Here is a 23,953-nt window from a genome sequence, read left to right as displayed (position 1 = left end):
TTTTTTTCCTTTTTTTTTTACTTCTAGAATGGGATCACCTAATTTGAGTTTTTTACTGGTTGGTTTTATCATGGAGGAAGAATGTTATTTATTACCATTTAATGTGAGTTTTCAGAGGATGGAAATTAATTTACCCAATTCCGAAATGCCAATAACGACCCCTTTAATAATAGAAGGACTACATGCTGTCCTATAATACTGTAGACATGATGTCCACTGAAGCGGCTTGACTCTGGTAACAATATTTCACCGATGCACAAATTAGATTGAGTAAAAAATAGTCCGAGCATCAATTCCAGATTAGATCATAGTAGGGCCACGCACAGTATAAGAGCTCCATATAGCTATGGTTATCAGGCACTGCAAGATCTGTCACTTCTGATAGCTTTTTCACCTATGTGAGTGTTTTTATTAACGCTGCGGACTGTCAATAAGGGTTAGGTACACACGCAGGAAGAAAAGAGATGCTGCATAGCTACAGCTGAGCGCTGTAACCTGATTTACAAGGATGCTCATCTGGGTGTACTTTCCCGTTCGACAATGTCTGGAACTGACTGCTTGGAACATGTAGCTATGCATTTTACCTAGAGTAAAAGACTTGGAGATGTTTAAAGGGAAGGTATACGTTTGGTTACAAAACCTTTAGTTAGAAGCCTACAGCAGCTTGTGATAGTTTTCCCTTCGACAATGTCTGGAAATGACTGCTTGGAACATGTAGCTATGCATTTTACCTAGAGTAAAAGACTTGGAGATGTTTAAAGGGAAGGTATACGTTTGGTTACAAAACCTTTAGTTAGAAGCCTATGACAGCAGCTTGTGATAGTTTTCCCTTCGACAATGTCTGGAAATGACTGCTTGGAACATGTAGCTATGCATTTTACTTAGAGTAAAAGACTTGGAGATGTTTAAAGGGAAGGTATATGTTTGGTTATCACTCATAATGGCAAAACCTTGGGTTAGAAGCCTACAGCAGCTTGTGATAGTTTTCCCTTCGACAATGTCTGGAAATGACTGCTTGGAACATGTAGCTATGCATTTTACTTAGAGTAAAAGACTTGGAGATGTTTAAAGGGAAGGTATATGTTTGGTTACAAAACCTTTGGTAAGAAGCCTACAGCAGCTTTCGATAGTTTTCCCTCTGACAATGTCTGGAACTGACAGCTTGGAACATGTAGCTATGCATTTTACTTGGTTTGAGTACTTTTTGTAGGATAAAAAACACAATGTCCACAGATTTACATTAAACTTACACAGTTTGAAGATAATGATGGTAGAAAGCTTCCCTGTTAGTAATACCTGCTGAGGTGCTGTAGTTTTTGAGAAATGAGTAAAACGTCTCAGTGATCATGACACAAAAATTATTTTGGAATGTAAAAACGTACGTTTCAAGTTCATGACATTGTTTTACTCATAACTCAAAAACTACAGCACCATAGCAACTAATATTTTAAGGTGCGCTTTCTACTACCATCACCATCAAACGATGTCAGTTTAATGTAAATAAGTGGACATTGTGTTTTTTGTTACTGGTAATGTCCAGCGTACTGCAAAGGTGGTAGGCCTCATGCAGTTGTTGTTTGAAACAAAATTTGGCAATTAGCAGTGAGGCAGTTATCCATAATCTCTGTCTGGTTCCTGATGAGAACTTTGCATTGTGCTACTTGTTACTTGTTCAGTTGACTGTACTCACTTTAACAGGATTATCCATCACCTATAATCCTGCTGCTTCAGCTAATCTATTCATGTTGGAATTCCAAGTGACAGACAAGTTGAACATAAAGCAGCAAACAGGGCCTGGTTCTTTTGTGAGAGGGAACAACAAGCTGAAGCTGAGTGCACTTTGGGAAAGGCATGATCCTCCCTTCCTGGCCTAACACTCCCAGGTGATTCTTAAAGGAGGGTACACGTTTGGTAATTGTCAAAAATCAGTCTTCTCACTTGGTGTATCCCAACATAAGCATAAAATAACAAGTCTGTGAATATTTGAGCTCAATTGGTCATCGAAGTGGCGAAAAAATTATGAGAGAAAAAAAAACACCCTTGTTGGGCACGGTTGGCTGGCTGCCTAAGGGCCATGTCACACAAGGCAATTTACAGACAACCATTTCCAGGCAACCGTTTACATGTACAGGCAACCATTTCCAGGCAATTTCTAAGAAGAAAAGCACATCAGACATTGGCTGACAAATTACTCACATGCTACCAAAGTGGTTCTGTAGCCTGTATGTACTCCATAACAGTGCTGGCAACCTACATTGTACGCTGAGTGAATGTTTCATGACTCCGTCATTTCAGCTTAATTGGCTCGTTGAAAAATAAATTTTAGATTGTTTAACGCAACATTTCTTTGTGTTATTGGTTTATTAAAAACATTCGAACTTGGCAGCCAGAGGCTGAATTGCGTTTTAAATTACAGAGCATAAGAAAATATATATCTATAGACTATTTTTAAAATTACAGAAAAACATTAAGAAATATAAAAATATTTATTTAAGTACAATTTCAAAATACAAGATATTAAAAGACTAAAATACAAAAATACTGTCCACTGGGAAGGCATTACATACTTCTTGGCAAGAAGAAGCATATACTCTGATAAGTCTGAGGCATAATAAAAAATAAGGATAGTTTCTTAATACTTGCAAAGAGGCACCAAGGCCTGCTGTACGGGGATCAACATGTGTAGACTTGCATGGTTGAGGATTGATTAAATGTAATGAATAATGCATAGACCTCATCCCTTATTATCACTACACACTGAAGAAGCCCGGTACTCTGTACACTCAATTACCAGTGATTGATCAGTTGCGGTGACCGGTCATACTCACAGCTCAATCAGAACTACATTTATTTGTTTTTAGAATGCCAGAGGAAAGTCAGCCACGTCACTGGTGAGGCCGGAGGCATTGTGCAGAATTGTTCTATAATGAAAAGTTTATGTTAACATGAAAACGTGTGTGTGCATTTTCCTTTTCATGTTGAACAAAATTTTGAAATTTGTTTGCATTTACAGGCATGATTCTTCATGGAGGCAACAAAGGTGATTGCCACCATGCCCCCTGGTCATTGCTTTGGTGCCCTTACAATGATGTAGTAGATCTTTACAATTTCCTCATAGAGTGTCCTTTACCAAGGAGAAAATGCCTTGGTGCCCTTGCCCCTTCATAACGAAGCATACAGGCCTGCATTTAAAACCCCAAACCCCCAAATTCAAAATTCTGAAATACACTCACTCACTACACCTTGTGCTGATATTTAGCAAATAAACTGGGTGAAATTCTGTAATTTCTACGTGCATAATTTGCAATATTCATGAACCGTGTTTGCTGTGAGGTGTCCACTGCATTGGCAGTATCCCAAGCTTGTTATTAAAGGAACAGGTTGCCTTGGGTCGGGCGAGTTGGTTAATGAACAACGTTTAAAACCATTTGAAACCGTTTGGTAAAAAATGCAAATGGTTAGAAAAATATTTTAATAGTAGAATATAATGATCCACACAAGTATCACTCAAAATTGCACAGTTTTCCTTTTACGTCTCGAACTAGCACGATCGGCCATTTTATGGAGTCAACATTTTTACTCCACAGAAGGCTGACCGTGTTTCTTTGCGACGTAAAAGGAACACCTTGCAATTTCGAGGCATGTTTGGTTTGGATCATTATATTCTACTTTTAAAATACCTATCTTCAACCATTTGCATTTCATAACAAACGGTTTCAAACGCTTTTTAAAGACCAACTCGACCAATAATGAAAATAATAATAATAAAACATTTGTAAAGCGCCTAATGCAAAAGCCTCTAAGCGCATTAAAGAAACAATAAAATAAACAATTAGAGAAAGATACAAGATACAAATAGGCAAATTACAAAAAAAGAAGCTTTAAACAAATGAGTTTTCAACAAAGACTTAAAACATTGTAAAGTATTAGCTTGGCGAATATGCACAGGAAGACTATTCCAAAGAAACGGTGCGGCGTAAGAAAAAGATCTGTGGCCATAAAAAATGGAAGAAGCTCTAGTAGCAGAAAGCAATGACTGTTGAGATGATCGTATAGTCCGAGTAGGGGAATAATGTTGAACAAGTTCAGATAAATAAGCAGGAGATTGACATGTTTGAGCCTTGAAAGTTAACAGAAGAGTTTTGTAAACTGTTCGAAACTTAACTGGGAGCCAATGCAATTGCATTAGTACAGGTGTAATGTGGTGAGAACGAGGCAGACAAGAAACGAGGCGAGCAGCAGTGTTCTGTACACGTTGAATTTTAGCAAGATCTTTATCGGGGAGTCCATACAGAAGTGAATTTCAGGAATCAAGTCTATTAGTGACGAAGGCATGAACAAGACGAAGAGTAGTTGCTTCATCCAGGTAGCGGCGAATTTGTGATGTTTTCCTAATAGCCATGAGAGCTCCTTTGCAAACATTATCAACATGTCTACTCATGCACAATGATGAATCCATAATAACACCGAGGTTACGGGCAAATTCAGATGGTTCAATGACAGACTGGGCAATTTGTATTGTTGGCGGCGAAATCTTTTTTGCGAAACGAGATCTCAAAAATAAAATCTCAGTTTTTGAGTCATTCAAAGCAAGTTTATTTGACAACGCCCAAGATTTGACATCTTGAATGCACACTTCAACTTTTGCAATGGCAGAAGCGCGATCAGCTGGATCAAATGTAATGTAAAGCTGGGTGTCGTCAGCGTAAGCAACACTAGAAATACCATGGGCAGCAATGAGGTCTTGCAAGGGTGCACTGAACAATATAAATTCAAGTGGCCCAGCTACAGAACCTTGTGGAACACCACACCAGAGATGATGGCGATCTGATTTAACATTGTTGATGAGAACATGCTGGGTTCTGTTGTTCAGATAAGAAGAGAACCAGTTAAGGGCAGTTCCAGTAATTCCATAGCGTGAAGGCAACGTGCTGAACCTGTTCTACAAACTGGTTTTCATATCACTGTATAAACTACATTATGTAGCCTTATCCAGGTCCTGCGGGAAATCCACTAGGCATATTACCTGGGTGGGATTCAAAACCCACAACCTTTGCTATTCTAGAGCAGATGAACATTAGACCAACGAGCTTGCCAGGTAGCTTTGAGGACATTATAAGTAGTAGTACATTGTATTATAGCAGCAGGTACTGCACATTTTTTAAATAAAGTATTAGTTTATATGACATTACTTTTTTTAAAGACACAACAGGAACAGTAATTAACAAAAATTAAAAAATTAGTTTCAATTTGAAATTTCACTGATTGGGAAGTTTATACCAGACCCTAATCCTCAAGATGTATTCCAATCTAATTTCAATCATACTTGATGAAATTATTGTACACAAATACAATGTGTGTGGTGTACATACATACAAATGTATGCTTTTAGATCCCTGAGAGAGACATCAGGGCTTCAGGCCTGAAGTCTTTCTTAGATTCAAATATTTGATTGAGAAATTACCTCTTTCTCAAAAACTACAGCACTTCAGTTTCTCACATACATGTACTATCAACAGCTCTCCGTTGCTTGTTACTGTTGCTTGTTACCAAGTAGCTTTTATGCTAATGTATTTTGAGACCCTGGACACTATTGGTAATTGTCAAAGACCAGTCTTCTCACTTGGTGTATCTCAACATTATATGCATAAAATAACAAACCAGTGACAATTTTAGCTTAATTGGTCGTCAAAATTGCGAGATAATAATAAAAAGAAAAAAAAACACCTTCTCATATGAAGTTGTGTGCATTCAGATGCTTGATTTCGAGACCTCAGATTTAAAATTTAAAAATTACATCTTTTACAAAACTACGTCTTTTCAGAGGGAGCCGTTTCTCACAGTGTTTTATACCATCAACCTCTCCCCATTACTTGTTACCAAGTAATGTTTTATGCTAATTATTTTGAGTAATTACCAATAGTGTCCACTGCCTTTAACGGAGAACACTGATGTTGCATCAATGTTCTGAAACTTCCTGGAGTGGTACAACCTCATCCCCAGAAACAACCATTGGCCTTCAAAACCTTACATCAGTTTGTCTGTCCTTGTTGAACTTGTCTAAATTGGGACTAACTCATCATTTCCCATGAATCACCAGGAGGGGTAAAACATGGAAATTGTACCTTTCCTTCTGTTCATAGCGATACATGAAAAGTACAAGTTAAAGAAATGTTCTGTTGGTCTTCTGTGCAGTGTTTTATTCATGTCTCGTAGATCTCAAGTTGTTTCCCTCACTTGGTGTGAATAACTCAAAGGGTGGTATTTGCAGAGAAGCTGCTGTCAAACTGCTATTAATCATACATGTATGAATACTCTTAAAGGAAAACAAAAATCTCCCACACGTAAGCGTAATGTGTCAAACATCAGCAAGCAACATCAGCAAGCAACATTCCTATACCTAGACTAGAATCTCTCTTAAAGTACTATTATTTGTAAAGCCTATCATTTCCCTCCAACAATCATAGGGTACGTTCAGACGTGGGGTTAAACTAGTCCTTAATCCAAAAGTGCTAAACTAACCCTGCGTGTGAACGCAATATTCTGGTCCGCGAGGGTTAATTTGACCCACTGAGCTGGGCTAAACTAAACCAAAAAAATTGGTGGACTAGACTAACTTAGCCCAGGTTTTACGACCAACCCCCCGCTGCGAGGCCCAGTAAACCATCGTTGGAACGCAACTGACCTGCTACTTCCGGTCTATTTTAGCCCAAATGACCGCGGCAACAAAGGTGACGTCATTCCACGTGTATGGATGGATCGGCAGCGAGTATTGGGTGGTGTCTTCATGAATCCATGGAGCTATATAATATCTCCTTGCGTCTCTCCGCTGCCTTCCCTTTATGTTACCATTAAGTGTTGGGGCCCCGGTATTCCCCTTCGCCGAAAATGTTTGAAATGGACGTTGCACGAAAACAAGTTCTCATTTTTAGTAGCACTATTTAGTTTTTAAATTCACTTCTTCTGTGTGCAACGCTACTTTATGATAACGAACGGGTTTTGCTTTGAAGAAAGTGGCATCTAATCACAGCTAAGCTACACACACGGGATCGACAATTAAGACCAAAGTTTGGGTTCGAAAACTAGGTTGTATCTGGTTCCTGCCCTCAACAACTTTACGTAACAGTTATACGAGTAGCAGACTAATGTTGAATTGAAAAACAATTTTTAACGTAACATGAGAATGTGTGTAGGCTACGACTTCTTAATGACCAAGTTGTGATATATTTACAAAAGTTCACACTCGAAAATAATTTGAAGCTTTCAACAACAACGTGTAAATGTTTCGTTCATCGAGGGCAGTGCGGAACGGAAACTTCAGCGGGCACAATAGAATTGCGTTTGTGCTGGGGCCAAGCAAGGATATGAAGTGATTTTGCCGTCTTTAATGATGGAATACATGATGACCATGAGGTTCGTAGAAACGATAGCGGATCGAAACCCTGTGGAAAACGCATGGACAATGTAACAAACCGGAACCAGCAATGGTAAGGTTGGCCGATGCATGACCCAATAATCAACATCGTGGGCTAGTTTAGTCCGCTTGACCAGAATAAACTCACTGTGTGAACGCAAGCCAATTTTGGACTAAGTCATGTTTATCTTTTGGACACCCGCGGTGCTCGGATTAAGGACTAGTTTAACCCCACGTCTGAACGTACCCATAGAGTACCCAGTTGGAAACGTTGATTTAAAGGGAAGGTACACGTTTGGTAATTACTCAAAACAAATATTAACTTGAAACTGACTTGGTAACGAGCATTGGAGAGCTGTTGATAGTATAAAACATTGTGGGAAACAACTCCCTTCTGAAGTATTGTATTTTTTGAGAAAGAGGAAATTTCTCACTAAAATAATAAAAGACTTCTTGCCAGCAGTCTTTTATTTCGAACTGAAAGCACACGAATTCGTCCAACGAGGGTGTTTTTTCATTTTCACTCAACTTCGATGACCAATTGAGCCCAAATTTTCACAGGCTTGTTATTGTATGCTTATGACATGTATGATGGAATACACCAAGTGAGAACACTGGTCTTTGACAATTATCAAACGTGTCCAGTGCCTTTAATGATTATCTCAATTCCAGCTCTTCTCAGAGCAATTGCTTTTCTCAAAAGAGAGACTTTTTATTCACATGGTTGTCACCCTCAAGCTTGTTTCTAGACAAGTCACCGTGGTCCAATGGTTAGACTGCAGGACTTTCAATCACAAGGTTGTGGGTCTGAATCCTAACAAGCTAAGCTTTGATTTCAAAATGACTAAAATATAAAGTACCGTTGTCAAGCTATTGGGTCACAATTTCTTGAGTTGTGCAATGCATAATTATAGACGTTAAAGACACTCAGAACACTATTGGTAATTGTCAAAGACCAGTCTTCTCACTTGGTGTATCTCAACATACATGTATAAAATAACAAACCTGTAAAAATTTGAGCTCAATTGGTCGTCGGAGTTGCGAGATAGCTACATGTATGAAAGAAAAAAACACCCTTGTCACACGAAGTTGTGTGCTTTCAGATGCTTGATTTCGAGAAAAATATGTCACTTCAGAGGGAGCGGTTTCTCACAGTGTTTTTGTACTATCAACCTCTCCCCATTACTCGTTATGTCCACTGCCTTTAAACCAATGTTTGTACATTTGAGAGAGACAGGCTGTTGCCAGCTTGGTGTTTATACTGTGGGTGTTCACTGAGTTCCTTGGACAGGAAGATAATTTAGACAGACAGACAGACAGACGGACGGACGGACACACAGACAGACAGATAACTTGGGCTTAGGCCAAACAAAATAATATGTGTGTTGCCGGTTACCCGCCCGACCCTAGAAAAACACGCCGACCCTACGGAATTTTATACATTTACAGACAAAATAAAATAAAACAACCCGATCCCACTCCCTGTTTGACAAAATACCGCACGATTTTAACGTTATTATATTTGATGTTTCCTTTTTTCTAAAATGTTTTCACATTTAAAATAAAGCATTAGAAAAACCACATTTTCTTACGAGAAAAGACGTCGTTGATCCATGGTTGATCAAGTACTAGTATTGCAACGACTGACGGACGACGTGTGTAGCGTGTGTTGGGAGGTCGCAGCATGCATTTACACGTGTGAGTTCGTAATGCTAGCAATCTGTTAATTGCGCTGCTCAATCTTGAGATTGCACAACAGATGTTGATTGAGCGATGTACGCCGACGAGCTGCGCTACGCCCTCGCATTTGCGCCGCCTGGAAACCCACTAAAATTCCCACGTGACACGTCGAGTCTTGTCTCAATGCGTTTATTGCCGGTTCGCGTAGATTTTACCAATAGAGGGCGTTTTATCTCACTGTATTGCATTGTTCCAAAACGACCTCTAGCGTTCAATGTTTCTTGTATTTTGTTGCCGCACGCAAAGTAACAACGACTACAGGCGTAGAATCTGCTTTTGTGTTACGTGAAATTTACAGACCTCGGAACAATTGCTTTATGGGGCTTATTTTCTGTGTCATTTTAAGAGATTTTCGAGTCGAACTTGGACATGGTTGAATTTACATGAAATTTACATGCAAGGGCAAAAATATTTTTAACATTGGTTCCTACCCTAAGTTTTGAAGCAATAAAATAATTCAACAAAATAAAATGTGTTTTCGTCCCTACCGACCCTAATTTTTTGGCCGGTGTAATAGGAAACACATATATTATTTTGTTTGGCCTTACAAGATAGACATTGTGTAGGATACACCTGGGGTAAGCCAACAATGTTGCTCTACTAAACATGTCTGTGTCTACATACGATTGATAAGTTTGTCATTTCTGTTATTATCTGTTGTAGATGGACCGGCGGGTGAAGCTGGTGGATCTGAATGAGCAGATCTGCTGTAAGCTGTGTAATGGCTACCTCATTGACGCCACAACTATCACAGAGTGCCTCCACACATGTAAGTAATCATAATAATAACAACCAGTTTTTATACAGCAGTTTTCACAACCGAAGGGCATCTCAAAGCGCTTCCAAAATTACTACCCTTAGTCACTGGGCCTTAATTCATTCCGAAAGCATCTCAACTCCCTGTGGAATATACAGCCTGTGCAACATTAGTATGCGCTACTCGGCTAAATCAACCACAAGAACCATCTCTGCCCTCACAGTTACCCGTTTACCCCTGGGTGGAGAGAAGCAATTATAGTTTTGCTCAGTGTCTTGCTCAGGGACACTAAGTGTCACGACCGGGATTCGAACCCACACTCTGCTGAACAGAAGCACCAGAATAGGTGCTCTTATCCGCTCGGCCATGACACTCTAGAAAAGTGGTTTTGGCTCTCTACATTAACATCAATGAACACAACCCAAATATGCCATTTGCAAGTTAGATTTAAATAATGTCTGATACAATGAAATGCTTAGTCATAAAGTACCGCTTACATTTGATTTCCTCAGACTATCGAGACAGTTGCTATGTCAAATGGTTCGGGGCGAGCTTTTGTTTAGCAAGCTCCAGATGAGCAAACCCTGGTACCATTGTCCAATACACATCCATTCAGAATTGTGTATGGGTGTTCATCGTCTCTTACATAACTACGCAAAAGCTTGCCCCGAATCATGTGACATATGTAGCAACTGTCTCTATAGTCTGAGGAATTCAAACTTAAGTGGTGACTTGTGATCAAGCACTTCATTGTACCAGAAAACATTGCATCCTTGTAATGCCTGGTCCCCTGTATTTCTAGCCCTTTTTTAAACACTGTACTATCCCCTTGGTTACCCCAGCGCATATTCACACTGTGTTCCTTTTCTACAAGGTTCCCCATCAAGATTACCGCTTAACCCCTATATTCCGGATGAGGGGTGGCTATTCCCCATGGTATGCTAGTCATTTGCCTGGGCAGATCAGGGGAAGACCGGGGTAAAGCGATCACAGTGTGAAAAGGCCAGTCGTTTACCCAGGGGGAAACCCCAGGGAATAGTGTAGTGTGAAAAGGCCTCAAGTCTCTCATCGATTCCCTGTTTTGAGGCAGTCATTGGGCAGTCGAGTTGGTGTAGTGGTATTTTTTCCTGGCCTACCACCTCCCCGGTTCCAATCGTTGCATTTGACATGGATTAGGTTTTCAGTCCCTACCTGGGCCCAATTTCATGGCTCTGCTCCCTGCCGAATTCTGGGTTTACGATCACGATTCCCCACTTACGTGCAAGCGCCGAATGTCTGCGCTAGCCTTGTAAGCGTAGAATGCTTAGTAACGCGAAGTACGCACGTACAGAAGCAAAAAATTCGCCGCTTACCTGTGAAATACGCTTGCCGTAAGCACAGAATTCCCTGCTTCCGTAATTGCTGATTCTGTGCTTATGGTAAGCAGAGCCATGAAATTGGGCCCTGTCTGCATGGGTTTTCCCTGGAATAATTCTCTGGGGATTTCCTTCCACACCTAAACATGAAACTTCTGTCCTTGTCTTCTCTCTCTCCATTAGGTTCTGATTATGTTTTCTTTTCTGAGAATCCTAGTAAGCAAAAAAGTTTGCTTTTAGAAACCATTAAGCAGCACTGTGAAATTGGCCCCTCGGAACCTGTAACTGTGTATACCAGAGGGGTGTCTCCCATAATTTTTTTTTCCTTTTCATTTTTTTTCAATGTGGTAGTTTTTGAAGTGAACATTTTGGAACATCAGTGTTTTTTTTTACTTTTAGCAAATTTGAACACCCAGTTTTCAAATCCTTGCTCCCAAAGCAGGTACCTTGATGCTTTTCATAAATGCAAATTTAAAGAAATACTTTTCAAGTAAGGGATAGGCCTACTGTACATACTTTTGTAAAAAAAATATTACAAAATGTTTCTTGTATTAAGTTACTTGATGCTTCTCACAAATACTTTTTTTATAGTTTTTGTTTAAGTAAGGGATACATTAATTTTTGTAAAAACAATTAACAAAATGTTGTTGGTAAAGTACGCTTCTCTTAAATACACAGTCTTAAAATACTTGGTTAAGTAATAAGGGATATATAGGCCTACTTTTGTAAAAACAATTAACAAAATGTTGCTGGTAAAGCACCTTTAAACTTCTCATAAATACACATTTTTAAAACACTTTTAAGTAAGAAATACATATTTTGTAAACACAAAAATTTCAAACACTTACAAAATAATGCGTGTAAAGTACCTTGATGCTTCTCATGAATGCACATTTATTAAAAAACTTTATAAATAAGGGATACATACACGTACTTTTGTAAAAACAATTTACAAAATGTTGCTCATAAATTACCTTGATGAACATTTTTAAATGCTTTTTTTTTTAAAGGATACTCTTTTACCATGCAATGCTTCTCATAAATGCACATTTAAAAAATACTTTCCTTTTGTAAAACAACTTACAAAATGTTGCTTGTAAAGTGCAATTAGCTACGAGGCACAAGACAGTTTAATAAGCGGCCGAGTGATCCGACACTCTTTTCTCTTTCGGTTGATTGTCAGTGGCAGCACGATGTACATACACCGTCCGCACCTAACCGAAGCAGCTGCAATTCAATACCAACCCACTCTTTTGTAGTGGCTCTCCAATGGACAGCCTATTAGATTGAACACAATCACTGCTCTCATGGGGATTTGCACTGTTGACTTTACATTTCACATTAATGAACCATGGTGGTTGCGCCAGCGAGCAACCCCCCCCCCCCCGCCCCCTCCTCCTTGCCTAGACATAATGAACGTGTGAAAGGCATTCAGCAAGCGTTGAAGGTGGTAGGCGCGAGACAATGTTCTGGGTGTGTACACAGTCGGAATGCATTAAACTCCCTTTTCGGAGTGGAAGGAGGTTTTTAAATTAATTTATTGAGGAGACTCCGAATGTATTCATTTCAGCCTTACATATTATATGAATTTTAGAAATGCCCCCGCGATAGTATTTCAGTAAGTGCTAAGTGCAGTTACAACTCTAAATGATTGCCTTAATTTGGGTATTTAGCGTTGCTTGTATGGGGGAAAAAAAAATAAAAATTCAAAATTAACAAAAATTAATATGCTTACAAATGATTGTATATTCTTGGACAAATGATTGTAAACTATCAAAATGTACTTTGAGCATGTAGGTCTGCATACTTAATTACACAAAGTATCAAATTCATTAGGAACCAATTTCAAGTAGGGGTTTAAAATTATTGCTCAGAAAATCTTCCCTAAAAGAAAAACATTTGCTGAGGAACGCGTACATGTATGCATGTATGCATATATTCATGTCTAACTATTAGATAACAATTTTGAAAAGAAATTGGACGTGATAAAACAAACTTTACCCAGACATTTTCCCAAGTGTGGTTTATTATTTGAATATAAAGAAGCAAAAAAACTGACATGAAAAATAATTGTTTTAAATAAATTGTTTTGGAATGGTTGAGGAACAGCTCATTGTATTTTTGTCATTTAAAAATATTTTAGAGGTTGACCTCTCCCCACAGACTTGACAAAAGTATAAATTCGTCGGCTTGCATCCTGTGTTTAATGTCTAGGTTTTAACTTTGTGTTGCTTTCCCCACTACCCTTTCCATTTGTCTACAAACGACAGCATGCTTGAGCTGTGCGCATCCAATGAAATTCACGTCTCATTAACTCGAGGGAACGGCTTTCTCATTCAGATCTAGTGACTCGTAAACTCCATGTTTCAGTGGTACATCCCTGTGATAATGTACATGTAGATATGCACTGGATGGTTTTACAGCACTCCCAGCACCTCTCTACTCTTTAGCAAATTCTCTGAATGGAGATGTTCCAGCAGAGCTGCCAACTCTCCCTGATTCTGAAGAAAGATCCCTGGCAACAAACTAATCTTTCCATGGTCGGATGAACAATTTTGACAACCTCCCTGATTATGGAAATCTTTTTTTTGCTATTGTAGTGAATGTAAATTTCTTAATTATCTCCCTAATTGTTGGACCAAATCTCCCTGATTGCTATAGATGCAAATGTTATCGGCGCTGATGTACATGTACATGTAAGACTAAGAGGGAGTCATTGTTATGCTGAGCGGCGTTAAGTGCGCTGTGTGCGTACAGGCCTTTGTATGTCTTTTTTAATGTGTGCCGTACATGGACGTTATACATATTGGTTCTGTGACCGGAACCTACACATAATGTACAGCAAAGTCAGTGTTAAAAATAATTTATAAATTTGGACACAGCGTGTAATTTGTACTAAAGTTTTGTCACATTACTATTATACAATGCATAATAGATGGTTAAGTCAGTGTTCAAATTAATTCATAAATTTTGACACCTTTGTAATTTGACTTTCAGCTTACAATGTATGTATGTTCATGGATGAATGCATTTTTTTTTTTTTTTTTATGGCCGAGAAAATTGGGGTTAGCTTGCCTCCCTGGCTGTCTGTGGACGATCATACTAAATTTGGGGGAAGAAATATTTTAATGTTACAAGGAGTTGTGTTTGTTTGGTAATGGAACCCACTGTTAATGTTTCGATCCCACATACATTGTACAGTACATGTAGTTGTAGATTTATACCACTAGACTCAGCCGTGGTACTTTCTTTTTAAAGCCATTGGACACTTTCGGTACAGAACAAAAAATTTTAAAAAAATCTACAGATTTACAAATAACTTACAGGGTTTACAGAAGGTAATGGTGAAAGACTTCTTGAAATATTATTCCATGAAATGCTTTACTTTTTGAGAAAACATTATAACAATATCAATTCTCGATAGCGAGAATTACGGATTTATTTTTAACACATATCATGACACGGCGAAAATTGCGGAAACAAGGGTGGGTTTTCCCGTTATTTTCTTCCGACTCCGATGACCGATTGAGGCTAACTTTTAACAGGTTTGTTATTTTAAATATAAGTTGTGATACACAAAGTGTGGGCCTTGGACAATACTGTTTACCGAAAGTGTCCAATGGCTTCAAAAGGTGGTAGTGTTTTTGAGATATTGCCAAGATTTTTGAGCAGCTATATTCATGTGGTGGATTAATCTGCAATTTGAATAGTATACTGTACCATCTGAGCATAGAGCAATATCTGAGAAGTAAGCTTGGGCGATATCACGATATTATCGAATATCGCGATACTAATTTGGAAACGATTTCGAAATCGGATCGATTTGGTTTTAATCGCAATATCGATATATTGCGATATATCGATTAAATATCGCAAAATTGCGATGTATTTCCTAGCTGAGACATCTTGCACCCCATAGGTTTGGAGTAAAACCAGAAGAATAGGTCATGAGAACACCTCTCTTATGCTATGACTGTCTCTTCTTCAACTTTCACTGGGTGTTTGAAGACTGATGATGTCAAATTTAATTATGCGCGATTATATCAAATATCATGATATATTGTCGGCGATATATCGTGAATAAATCAAATCGATATCGCCCAAGCTTACTGAGAAGTGTTACCGCTGTAACTTTTCTCAGAATCAATTTTTTTTTGAGGGGTTGGAAAGTGATATATTTTTCCATAAACGCAGTACTTCAAAGTGAAATGTTTCTCAATTTATGCCCAACAAGAATAATGGATTGGCAACCAAGGACAGGGAAAAGAGGGAAGACAAAGAAGAATATTGAGAGATGACATAAGGGTACATTTGTATGAATGTATATAACATTTGGTTTGCGCTTCTTGCCATGTAGAGTTTGTTCTTAGAGAACTGTCGTGCTTTATTCTACAGCCGCGGAGTAGAAAATCGGAGGTTCGGGAGACTTCTCAGTTCTGAAAAGAACTGTCCTGCTTTTTAACTATTACCAGGGCGGATGGTATAGAAAATAGACTGGACTACTAACAACATAGACCAGAACTGAAAGAAATATCAATGAATGGCGTCTACATGATGAGCCCTTGGCTACATCCTAATGTACACTGGATGAACACAGCCTAAATGATGATGATGATGATTGCACAGGCTGCCATACTGCACACTTAGAGGTGTGATTTCTCCATTTTTAATCGGAATTCCGTTCTTTATTCTTCCTAAAACATCTAAAAAATATAACATATTATTCCAATTTTTTTGTTGACCTGGGGACCCCCTCCAAAAAAAAAAAAAAAAAAAATATTTTTAATAAAATAGAATTAAGTAAAACAAAACCATGATAACACTCCAAATTGCAGATAAAACAAATATTAATATTGGGCTTGTAAGTTTTTGAGCTTGTGCATGCTTAAGATGCGCTTTGCACTCAAAGTTCAGGTTTTTTCTAAACAGCCTATCACATCCCTGCACACTACATCCACCACTACTGTAGCTTCCATTTGGAAGCACACATACCCGCAGGCAATACTCTCTCTGGCTCCCTGTGTCAACAATCCTCACAGGCTGCCTGTCGCCAGGAGGTGTACAACCCTCGATCGGTGGTGCATCATCATGCAGGCAGGACACTCCTCGCTGCAGTAGATCTAGACCCACGGACAAACCACCGACCAACCCGCCGTCTTGTCTCACCCTGAGTCGGGTCTCCTGGTGCACAGCAGCACCGAGGCGCTGTGTTGTGGCCATGCATGTGGAATCACCTGGGATATATTGATTCGACTGGGGCTTTAAATATCAATCAGGCAACAGGAAGAATTTCATTTATTAATAAGTTCATGCGGGCAGATGTGTGCGTAGGAATTGGGAGTGCGTCTGTCTGCTGATAATACTGCAGAGTTTTATTTGGTGACACTGTTTTGCAAGACAGTAATTGAACTTGTTACCTTGTTGTCTTACTCAATACGATATGCACTGTAAATGTGGTTGACAATAGAGGAGTATTGTTTTTGTAATGCTGTTTGTTTAAAGACACTGGACACTATTGGTAATTGTTAAGGACCAGTCTTCTCACTTTGTGTTTCAATCGGTCGTTGAAGTTGCGAGATAATAATGAAAGAAAAAACATCCTTGTCACACTAAGCTGTGTGCTTTCAGATGCTTGATTTCGACACCTCATACTCCAAATCTGAGGTCTCAAAATCAAATTTGTGGAAAATTACTTCTTTCTCGAAAACTACATCACTTCAGAGGGAGCCGTTTCTCACAATACTATCAACCTCTCCCTATTACTCATTACCAAGTAATGTTTTATGCTAAAAAGATTTTTTTGGGTAATGACCAATAATGTCCACTGCCTTTGACCACTTCTGTTGTTGTTGATACGTTAGTTGATATTTCAAATAAAAAAGGCATTCTTTCAGAAATGAACTAGCCAGCCGGACAACTCAGAGTGGATTTTGACCGGTCCTCATGTGTTTTAACTGGCATTTGGCCAGCGGACCACTTAGGGGAGAATGCCCAGTGATGCTCATGTCTCTCTAACATTACTATAATTTATTCTGCAAGGTATGTACATGTATGTGAAGCTACCTTTTGAAGTACAAACCTTTTTTCTTTTACATAGCACAATGTAAAGGTTTTCAAGGTGCTGTGGCGCAGTATATGCTGCCGATCCAACCAGGAACATTGGTGCGAACCCCTTCTCTTTTTGATAAGTACACTAGGTTCTTATTATGTGGTTTATACAACAAGTGGGACCTATGGCTGAAGGACGCAGCAATAATGGTTTTAAGTGTCTTGCTTTAGGACCCAAATGTCACGACTGGGACTTGAACCCACACTCTGCTGATCAACACCAGAGCTTGTAGTGCGTGTGCTGAGACCTACGCGCACAGTACTGAGCATGTGCGTGCACGCTCAGAGCGGCAAAAAGGGACTGTTATGTCTGCTGTCGCCAGCGTCTGAAAATTCTCCCATTGGTACTCTGATGGCTTGCTCTGAGTGACTATTTGTTAATAATACAATTCTGTATGCCCGGGTATTGAGTGGAGAGACACAGTACTTGCAGTAATTATTGGTTTGCTTATCTGGCTCTTTGAAGTCAATTGATACTGACAATATGCTGGGTGGTTATAAAATTAAACCATCAATTAAAGTGATGGTTTACCAATTAAAGTTTGAAGTATAGAGACAGTCAAAGTGGTTTTGTATGAGAATAGCAGCAAATTCATAATGGTATTAGACAATTAAAAAATGTAAAGGATCTCAAACAGTGAATGATGGATATAGAAACCACTTGTATCTTGTATGGATGTTTTTTTCTGGTGGAAGTGCCCTTTGCAAAATGAAAATGGTCCTGCCCTCTCAAGGATGAAATTCCAGGCCTGAACTAGCACTTAAAAAATGTTTTTATCAAATTGATTTAACGGTCTTGGGGATGGTTTAGAATATTAAAAGAAACTACCAATGCTGACAATGTTGTTGATTTTGTTTTAGTCGCCTTGTTCATGGATTTAATTATAGCAACAACAAAAAGAAAAAGGAAACTCACATGTACGTATTTTGTTTCTTTATGTAGAGAAATAATATTCAGAAACCTATCACACCATAACAAGCGCTGGACACATCTGTCCCTCATCAGCCCACAACCCATTAGGTTATAAAAAGCTACGTGTAACAAATGTCCTGCAGTATAATTTAATATACTTGGTATTTATCAATCAATTAATCAATCAATATTTAAACATTCACATGGAGGCATCGCCTAAAAGCTGAGGCTTGTGGTTGATGTGCCCGTTACAACAATACAAAACAAAACAGGATAACTGCACCAAATAGACGAATAAATAAATACTAAATGTTACAGTAGATAACTACATAAAGGTTTAACCATGGTTAAAGCCATTGGACACGTTTGGTAAACAGTATTGTCCCGTGTATCACAACTTATATATAAAATAACAAACCTTTGAAAATTTAGGCTCAATCGGTCATCGGAGTCGGGAGAAAATAACAGGAAAACCCACCCTTGTTTCCGCATGTTTCGCCGTGTCATGGCAAGTGTTTAAAATAAATCTGTTATTCTCGATATCGAGAATTGATAATTGTTTTAATGTTTTCTCAAAAAGTAAAGCATTTCATGAAATAATATTTCAAGGGTACATGTAGTCTTTCACCATTACCTTCTGTAAACCCTGTAAGTTGTTTGTGAATCAGTGAACTTTTAATTTTTGTTCTGTTCCGAAAGTGTCCAATGGCTTTAAACAAGGTATATATAACGCTGGAGCAGAACATGTATGCGAAGTTAACAAAGGGACTAATAATTAAACAAAAAATACGAATTAGAAAACAAAGATGAGTAAGTAAGTAAGTAACGGCTGAGCCAACTACCAGTATACAATAGCAAATCAATTATAGAGTGAGGAAATGGACATTTCAGTATTTTAAGGTGGTATGGCTTTTGCAAGGGTGCATCACACTAAATATACTCCCCTAGCAACCAGTGCTTAATGCCAAATATTCAAAAGTACTTTTTAAAATAATTCAAAGTCTCTCAGCCTCTTGAAATCCTTTCAAATATATTTTCATACCACTAAACTTCAGATTTATTTTCTTTTTTTGGCAGGTCAGCCATTCAGAGTTTTTGCTAATTACCCCCCGAATTTGTTTTCTTTTTTCCCAAACTGACTTGCTGCCTGTTTTCACGAGGCACTCGTCCAATTCCAAAGCAAAATAGGACGAACTTTAAAGCCTTAATTTATTAAATCTCCTCAAAAGTTGAAACACAGAACCCCCAGGCTGTGATAGATTCTTATAATAACACAATATTTGCATGACTCGCAAAGCACTATTTTTCAAAAGCATCTGTGGGTTTACCAAAAATTATAATTAGCTGTGCACGTGCATTCTGCCCTATTTAGTCTGGTATATCAACAAGTGGCCAGAACAACCCTCCCACCCCCTCTATTTCTGTTCAATCAAATCATTGTTTTTCATTCCCAGAAGCAAACGCAGTTCAAGAGATTGTGCTATTTTCATTCCTACAACCAAGATGTGTAGAGCAATTATCCCTGCTTCATTACACAATATTCTGCGATGTCTGAGTTAAAGGGTTTTGAGGTACTTTTTGTTGGACACAATTGAACAAAATATCCTCAGATTTACATTAAACTTACATGGGTTGAAGATAGTTATGGTAGAAAGCTTCCCTTAAAATATTACTTCCCTTAAAATATTACTTCCTGAGGTGCTGTAACCAAAATAGTTTTCATCTCAGAAGACAATTTAGCAACGTATTTACCTGTACTGGTATTTACTTGACTCTCCAAAAAACATCACTCTGTGATTTTCACTTTTTTTTTTTTTCATAAACTTGAAAATTAATGAAGCTGAAACTTCTACAGGTAAATTATACTAAATACATCTTCATTCACAGTGAGTAGGGATTCGTGTCAATAACTTGATCTACACGTACAAAAGTAATCAAAACCCTGTAAAAACCTCTTACAAGTGTGTGTTTGAACACAATAAAACCTCATCCTTCAAGTTGGCCTAAAGGTATGCCTCCTTCAACAACTAATGACTGTGTCACTATGCACCAATATCAAGGCAATTTGGATTCCTGTATTTCTTGCTCTATGGCGATATGTAGTGTGTGGGAATTCTCTTCAGCAGTGTTGTGACAGCTCATATTTGATTGACACTCTGAGAGGTCAATGGGGGTCAGATGTCTGCATTCCAGACATGCTGAGGCTGTGTTACTGATTGCTGTATTGAATAATAGTGAAGTAGACTGAGAGATAGAGTGATCAATATTTCTTTTGAGGAGAGAGATTTTGGGGGTCTACTGGTGAAGCAGGTGCTGCCATTGTTACCACCCTGCATGTAAAGGGGTTCCAGATGGGGGCCCTTGGTAGCCTCATTTGGGGGACGAGGCTTCTAATTTGGGTCAAAAGTTTACCTTTATGCAAGACTTTTGGACGGTCCTTTTTAACAGTTCTCGCCAGGTGTGCGCGTGCTCAGACCTCTGCGTGCAATACTGGGCATGTGCACGCACGCGACAGAGCCGCCAAACAAAGGGCCATTATGTCTGCTGCCCCCAGCGTCTTATAAGTTTTTACTTATTATTGATATCCAACAGCAGATTGCCGCCACTTACAGGTATCATTAAAAACTATGTATATCAACATAAATATAAATAAAGTTGAAAATTACAGTTACACAATATTGATAAAAACAGACAAAAATAGCATATAATGATCTCATTGAGCAAAGTGGGCTCCACTCAGGGTTACAAGTTTACCGACAGGCGTTTTTTTTACCATCCACCCAGGTACCAGTTAAATGCAGTGGACACTATTGGTAAATACTCAAAATAATTATTAGCACAAAACCTTACTTGGTAGCGAGTAATGGGGAGAGGTTGGTACATGTAGTATAAAACATTGTGAGAAATGGCTCCCTCTGAAGTGGAGTAGTATTCGAGAAAGAGGTAATTTTCCACAAATTTGATGATTTCGAGACCTCAGATTTAGAACTTGAGGTCTCGAAATCAAGCATCTGAAAGCACACAACTCCGTGTGACAAGGGTGTTTTTTCTTTCATTATTATCTCGCAACTTCGACGACCAGTTGAGCTCAAATTTTCGCAGGTTTGATATTTTATGCATATGTTGAGATACATCAAGTGGGAAGACTGGTCTTTGGCAATTACCAACAGTGTCCAGTGTCTTTAAAAAGCGGGACAGTTCTTTTCAGAACTGATACTGAGAGGGGCCCATATGTCGCCTGGTTTAGGGATCACTGATTTTGCTAGCTTGAAGTGACATCAGTTTTTCATATAAGATGATGCTTTGTACTGATTGTATCTTGTCTCTTTTTAATTAATTTTTCTTGCAGTTTGTAAAAGCTGCCTGGTGAAGTTCCTGGAGGAGAACAACACCTGTCCTGTATGTCACCTCGTTATCCACCAAAGTCATCCACTCAACTATGTCGGGTAAGTTGACTATAAAGAGCAAGGCCCAATTTCATGACTCTGCTTACCGCCGAATTCTGCGCTTATGATCATCATTCTCCGCTTACTATGCGAGCGCCGAATTACTGAGCTAGCTGTGTAATATAAGGGAAGAATGCCGAGTAACCTGGAGTCACACGTGCACGAGCTGACCTGTAAAATATGCTTGACATAAGCGCGGAATTGCCTGCTTCCACAAGTGCTGATTATTTTGCTGACGATCAGCCAGTGCCATGAAATTAGGCCCTGCAGCCAATTTCACGAAACTTTACGCAACTGCGTACATGTAAGTCCACTTACTCAATGTTTATGGAGCAACTAGCGCCTTAAGCGTTGCGCAAGTGGACTTACGCAGTTGCGTAAAGTTTTGTGAAAGCCGATTTAATCGGCTGCAGGTGACCTATGCTAATTTTTGGGACTTAAATCGTTTCAAATGGAAAGGTGTACGTTTGGTAGTAACTCTAAAATTAATGGCAATAAAACTGTTTGTCTTCTTACATTTACATTTATAGCTGTAGACTGAATACTACAAATGCATTGTACCCTACATGCATACATGTAATTGTTTCTGAAATGGTCGGTTACATGTGCAACTGTTTTTGTTTTTGCTATGTATCGCGTAATTTCACCAATAAATGGCGTTTATTCTGGCGCTATCTCAGTGTTCTGAAATGTTCCTCTAGCATTCAATGTTTCTTTGATTTATTGTCGCACGCAAAGTGACGAAGACTCCAAGCCGGTAAATTGAAAAAGGATGCATGGGATCGTACAGTGTGTACATAGTTTTTGAAGGTTGGCAGTGTTTTGAGACACCTTCAGGTGATTTTTTTTAAAACGATTATCTGTCAGATGATCGGGCGGTTAACCAAGTAATAGTCCCAGGCTTGCATTGTACATTTTTTAAATATATTTTTTTTATTTTTTATATGCAAGGCGCCAGACACACAAGGCCTGAAGGCCACTTCAAGGTGTGTGCTACAGTTATTTTTTTCCAGAGGCCGTTGCCACTTACTCCTAGGGCTGAAACAGGGTTACCCCCTTTTACAGTTCATACGGATGTAGGCTTGGGTATCATCAGTCCGAAGCCTGGCCGGTAGAGCAGAAAGCACCCCCCCCCCCCAATGTTGGCCTACATGTAGATCAATGACTCTGATACATGCAGCTTGACTGCTGCTGCTGCTGCTGCTGCTGCTGCTGCTGCTGCTGCTGCTGCTGCTGCTGCTGCTGCTGCTGCTGCTGCTGCTGCTGCTGCTGCTGCTGCTGCTGCTGCTGCTGCTGCTGCTGCTGCTGCTGCTGCTGCTCCTCCTCCTCCTCCTCCTCCTCCTCCTCTTTATAAATTAACATTGTTTGTCATTCAGGTCTCTTTTTGTAAAAACTGTATTTTTTTACCAAACAAATTATGCCATCAACTCCCCTTTTTGTCAGTGTTTTATTACCCCACTCAGCATCGGGAATACCCCTAAAAAACAGAAGTCAACTTGGACTGGTCTGTGCAGTTTATGTGCTCTTTATAATGTCTGTACATTTGTAATGGATTTTCATTATTATGGGTCAGTTGGCCATGATGACAGGTTTATGTTTCCCTCCTGTTTGACATGTGAAGGATATCCTTAAAGGCAGTGGACACTATTTGGAATTACTCAAAATAACTATTATCATGAAACCTTTCTTGATTATGAGTAATACGGAGAGGTTGATAGTATAAAAAATTGTGTGAAACGGCTTCGTCCGAAGTGACGTAGTGTTCGAGAAAGAAGTAATTTTCCACGAATTTGATTTCGAGACCTCAGATTTAGAATTTGAGGTCTCGAAATCAAGCATCTGAAAGCACACAACTTCTTGTGACCATGGTGTGACAAGGGCGTTTTTTTCTTTCATTAATATCTCGCAACTTTGACGACCAATTGAGCTCAAATTTTCACAGGTTTGTTATTTTATCCATATATGTTGAGATACACCAACTGTGAAGACTAGTCTTTGATAATTACCACTAGTGTCCAGTGTCTTTAAACTCAAACCAGCAAGCTATTAAATTGAAATGATTGTGCACTGACTGCAGTGATATTGCCAGTGAACTGTGGTTTAGTTCGGGGTCCGGTTCTTACTTTAAAAAAGTATGTCATTGCATTCTTATGAAAATAATGAGACTGTGCCTTGATAATCAACCACCATCTGTTATGGTTTAAGGCAGTGGACACTATT

General features: G+C 38.9%; 1 protein-coding gene across 2 annotated transcripts in view; it reads left to right on the top strand.

Annotated features, from left to right (window-relative positions):
- The window catches only part of LOC117294345 (polycomb group RING finger protein 3-like), a 60,088-nt gene that overhangs the window by 18,496 nt on the left and 17,639 nt on the right, over window positions 1-23,953 (top strand). For both annotated transcript variants that reach the window (XM_033776711.1, XM_033776710.1), the window contains exons 2-3: window positions 9,818-9,923; window positions 21,637-21,733. In XM_033776711.1, coding sequence (XP_033632602.1) covers window positions 9,818-9,923; window positions 21,637-21,733 — 203 coding nt within the window. The remainder of the gene's footprint in view (window positions 1-9,817; window positions 9,924-21,636; window positions 21,734-23,953) is intronic.

Source organism: Asterias rubens, chromosome 9 (genome assembly GCF_902459465.1).
Source record: "Asterias rubens chromosome 9, eAstRub1.3, whole genome shotgun sequence".
NCBI lineage: Eukaryota > Metazoa > Echinodermata > Asteroidea > Forcipulatida > Asteriidae > Asterias > Asterias rubens.
Note: the sequence above shows the minus strand (reverse complement) of the source record. Positions and strands in the feature narration are given on the sequence as shown.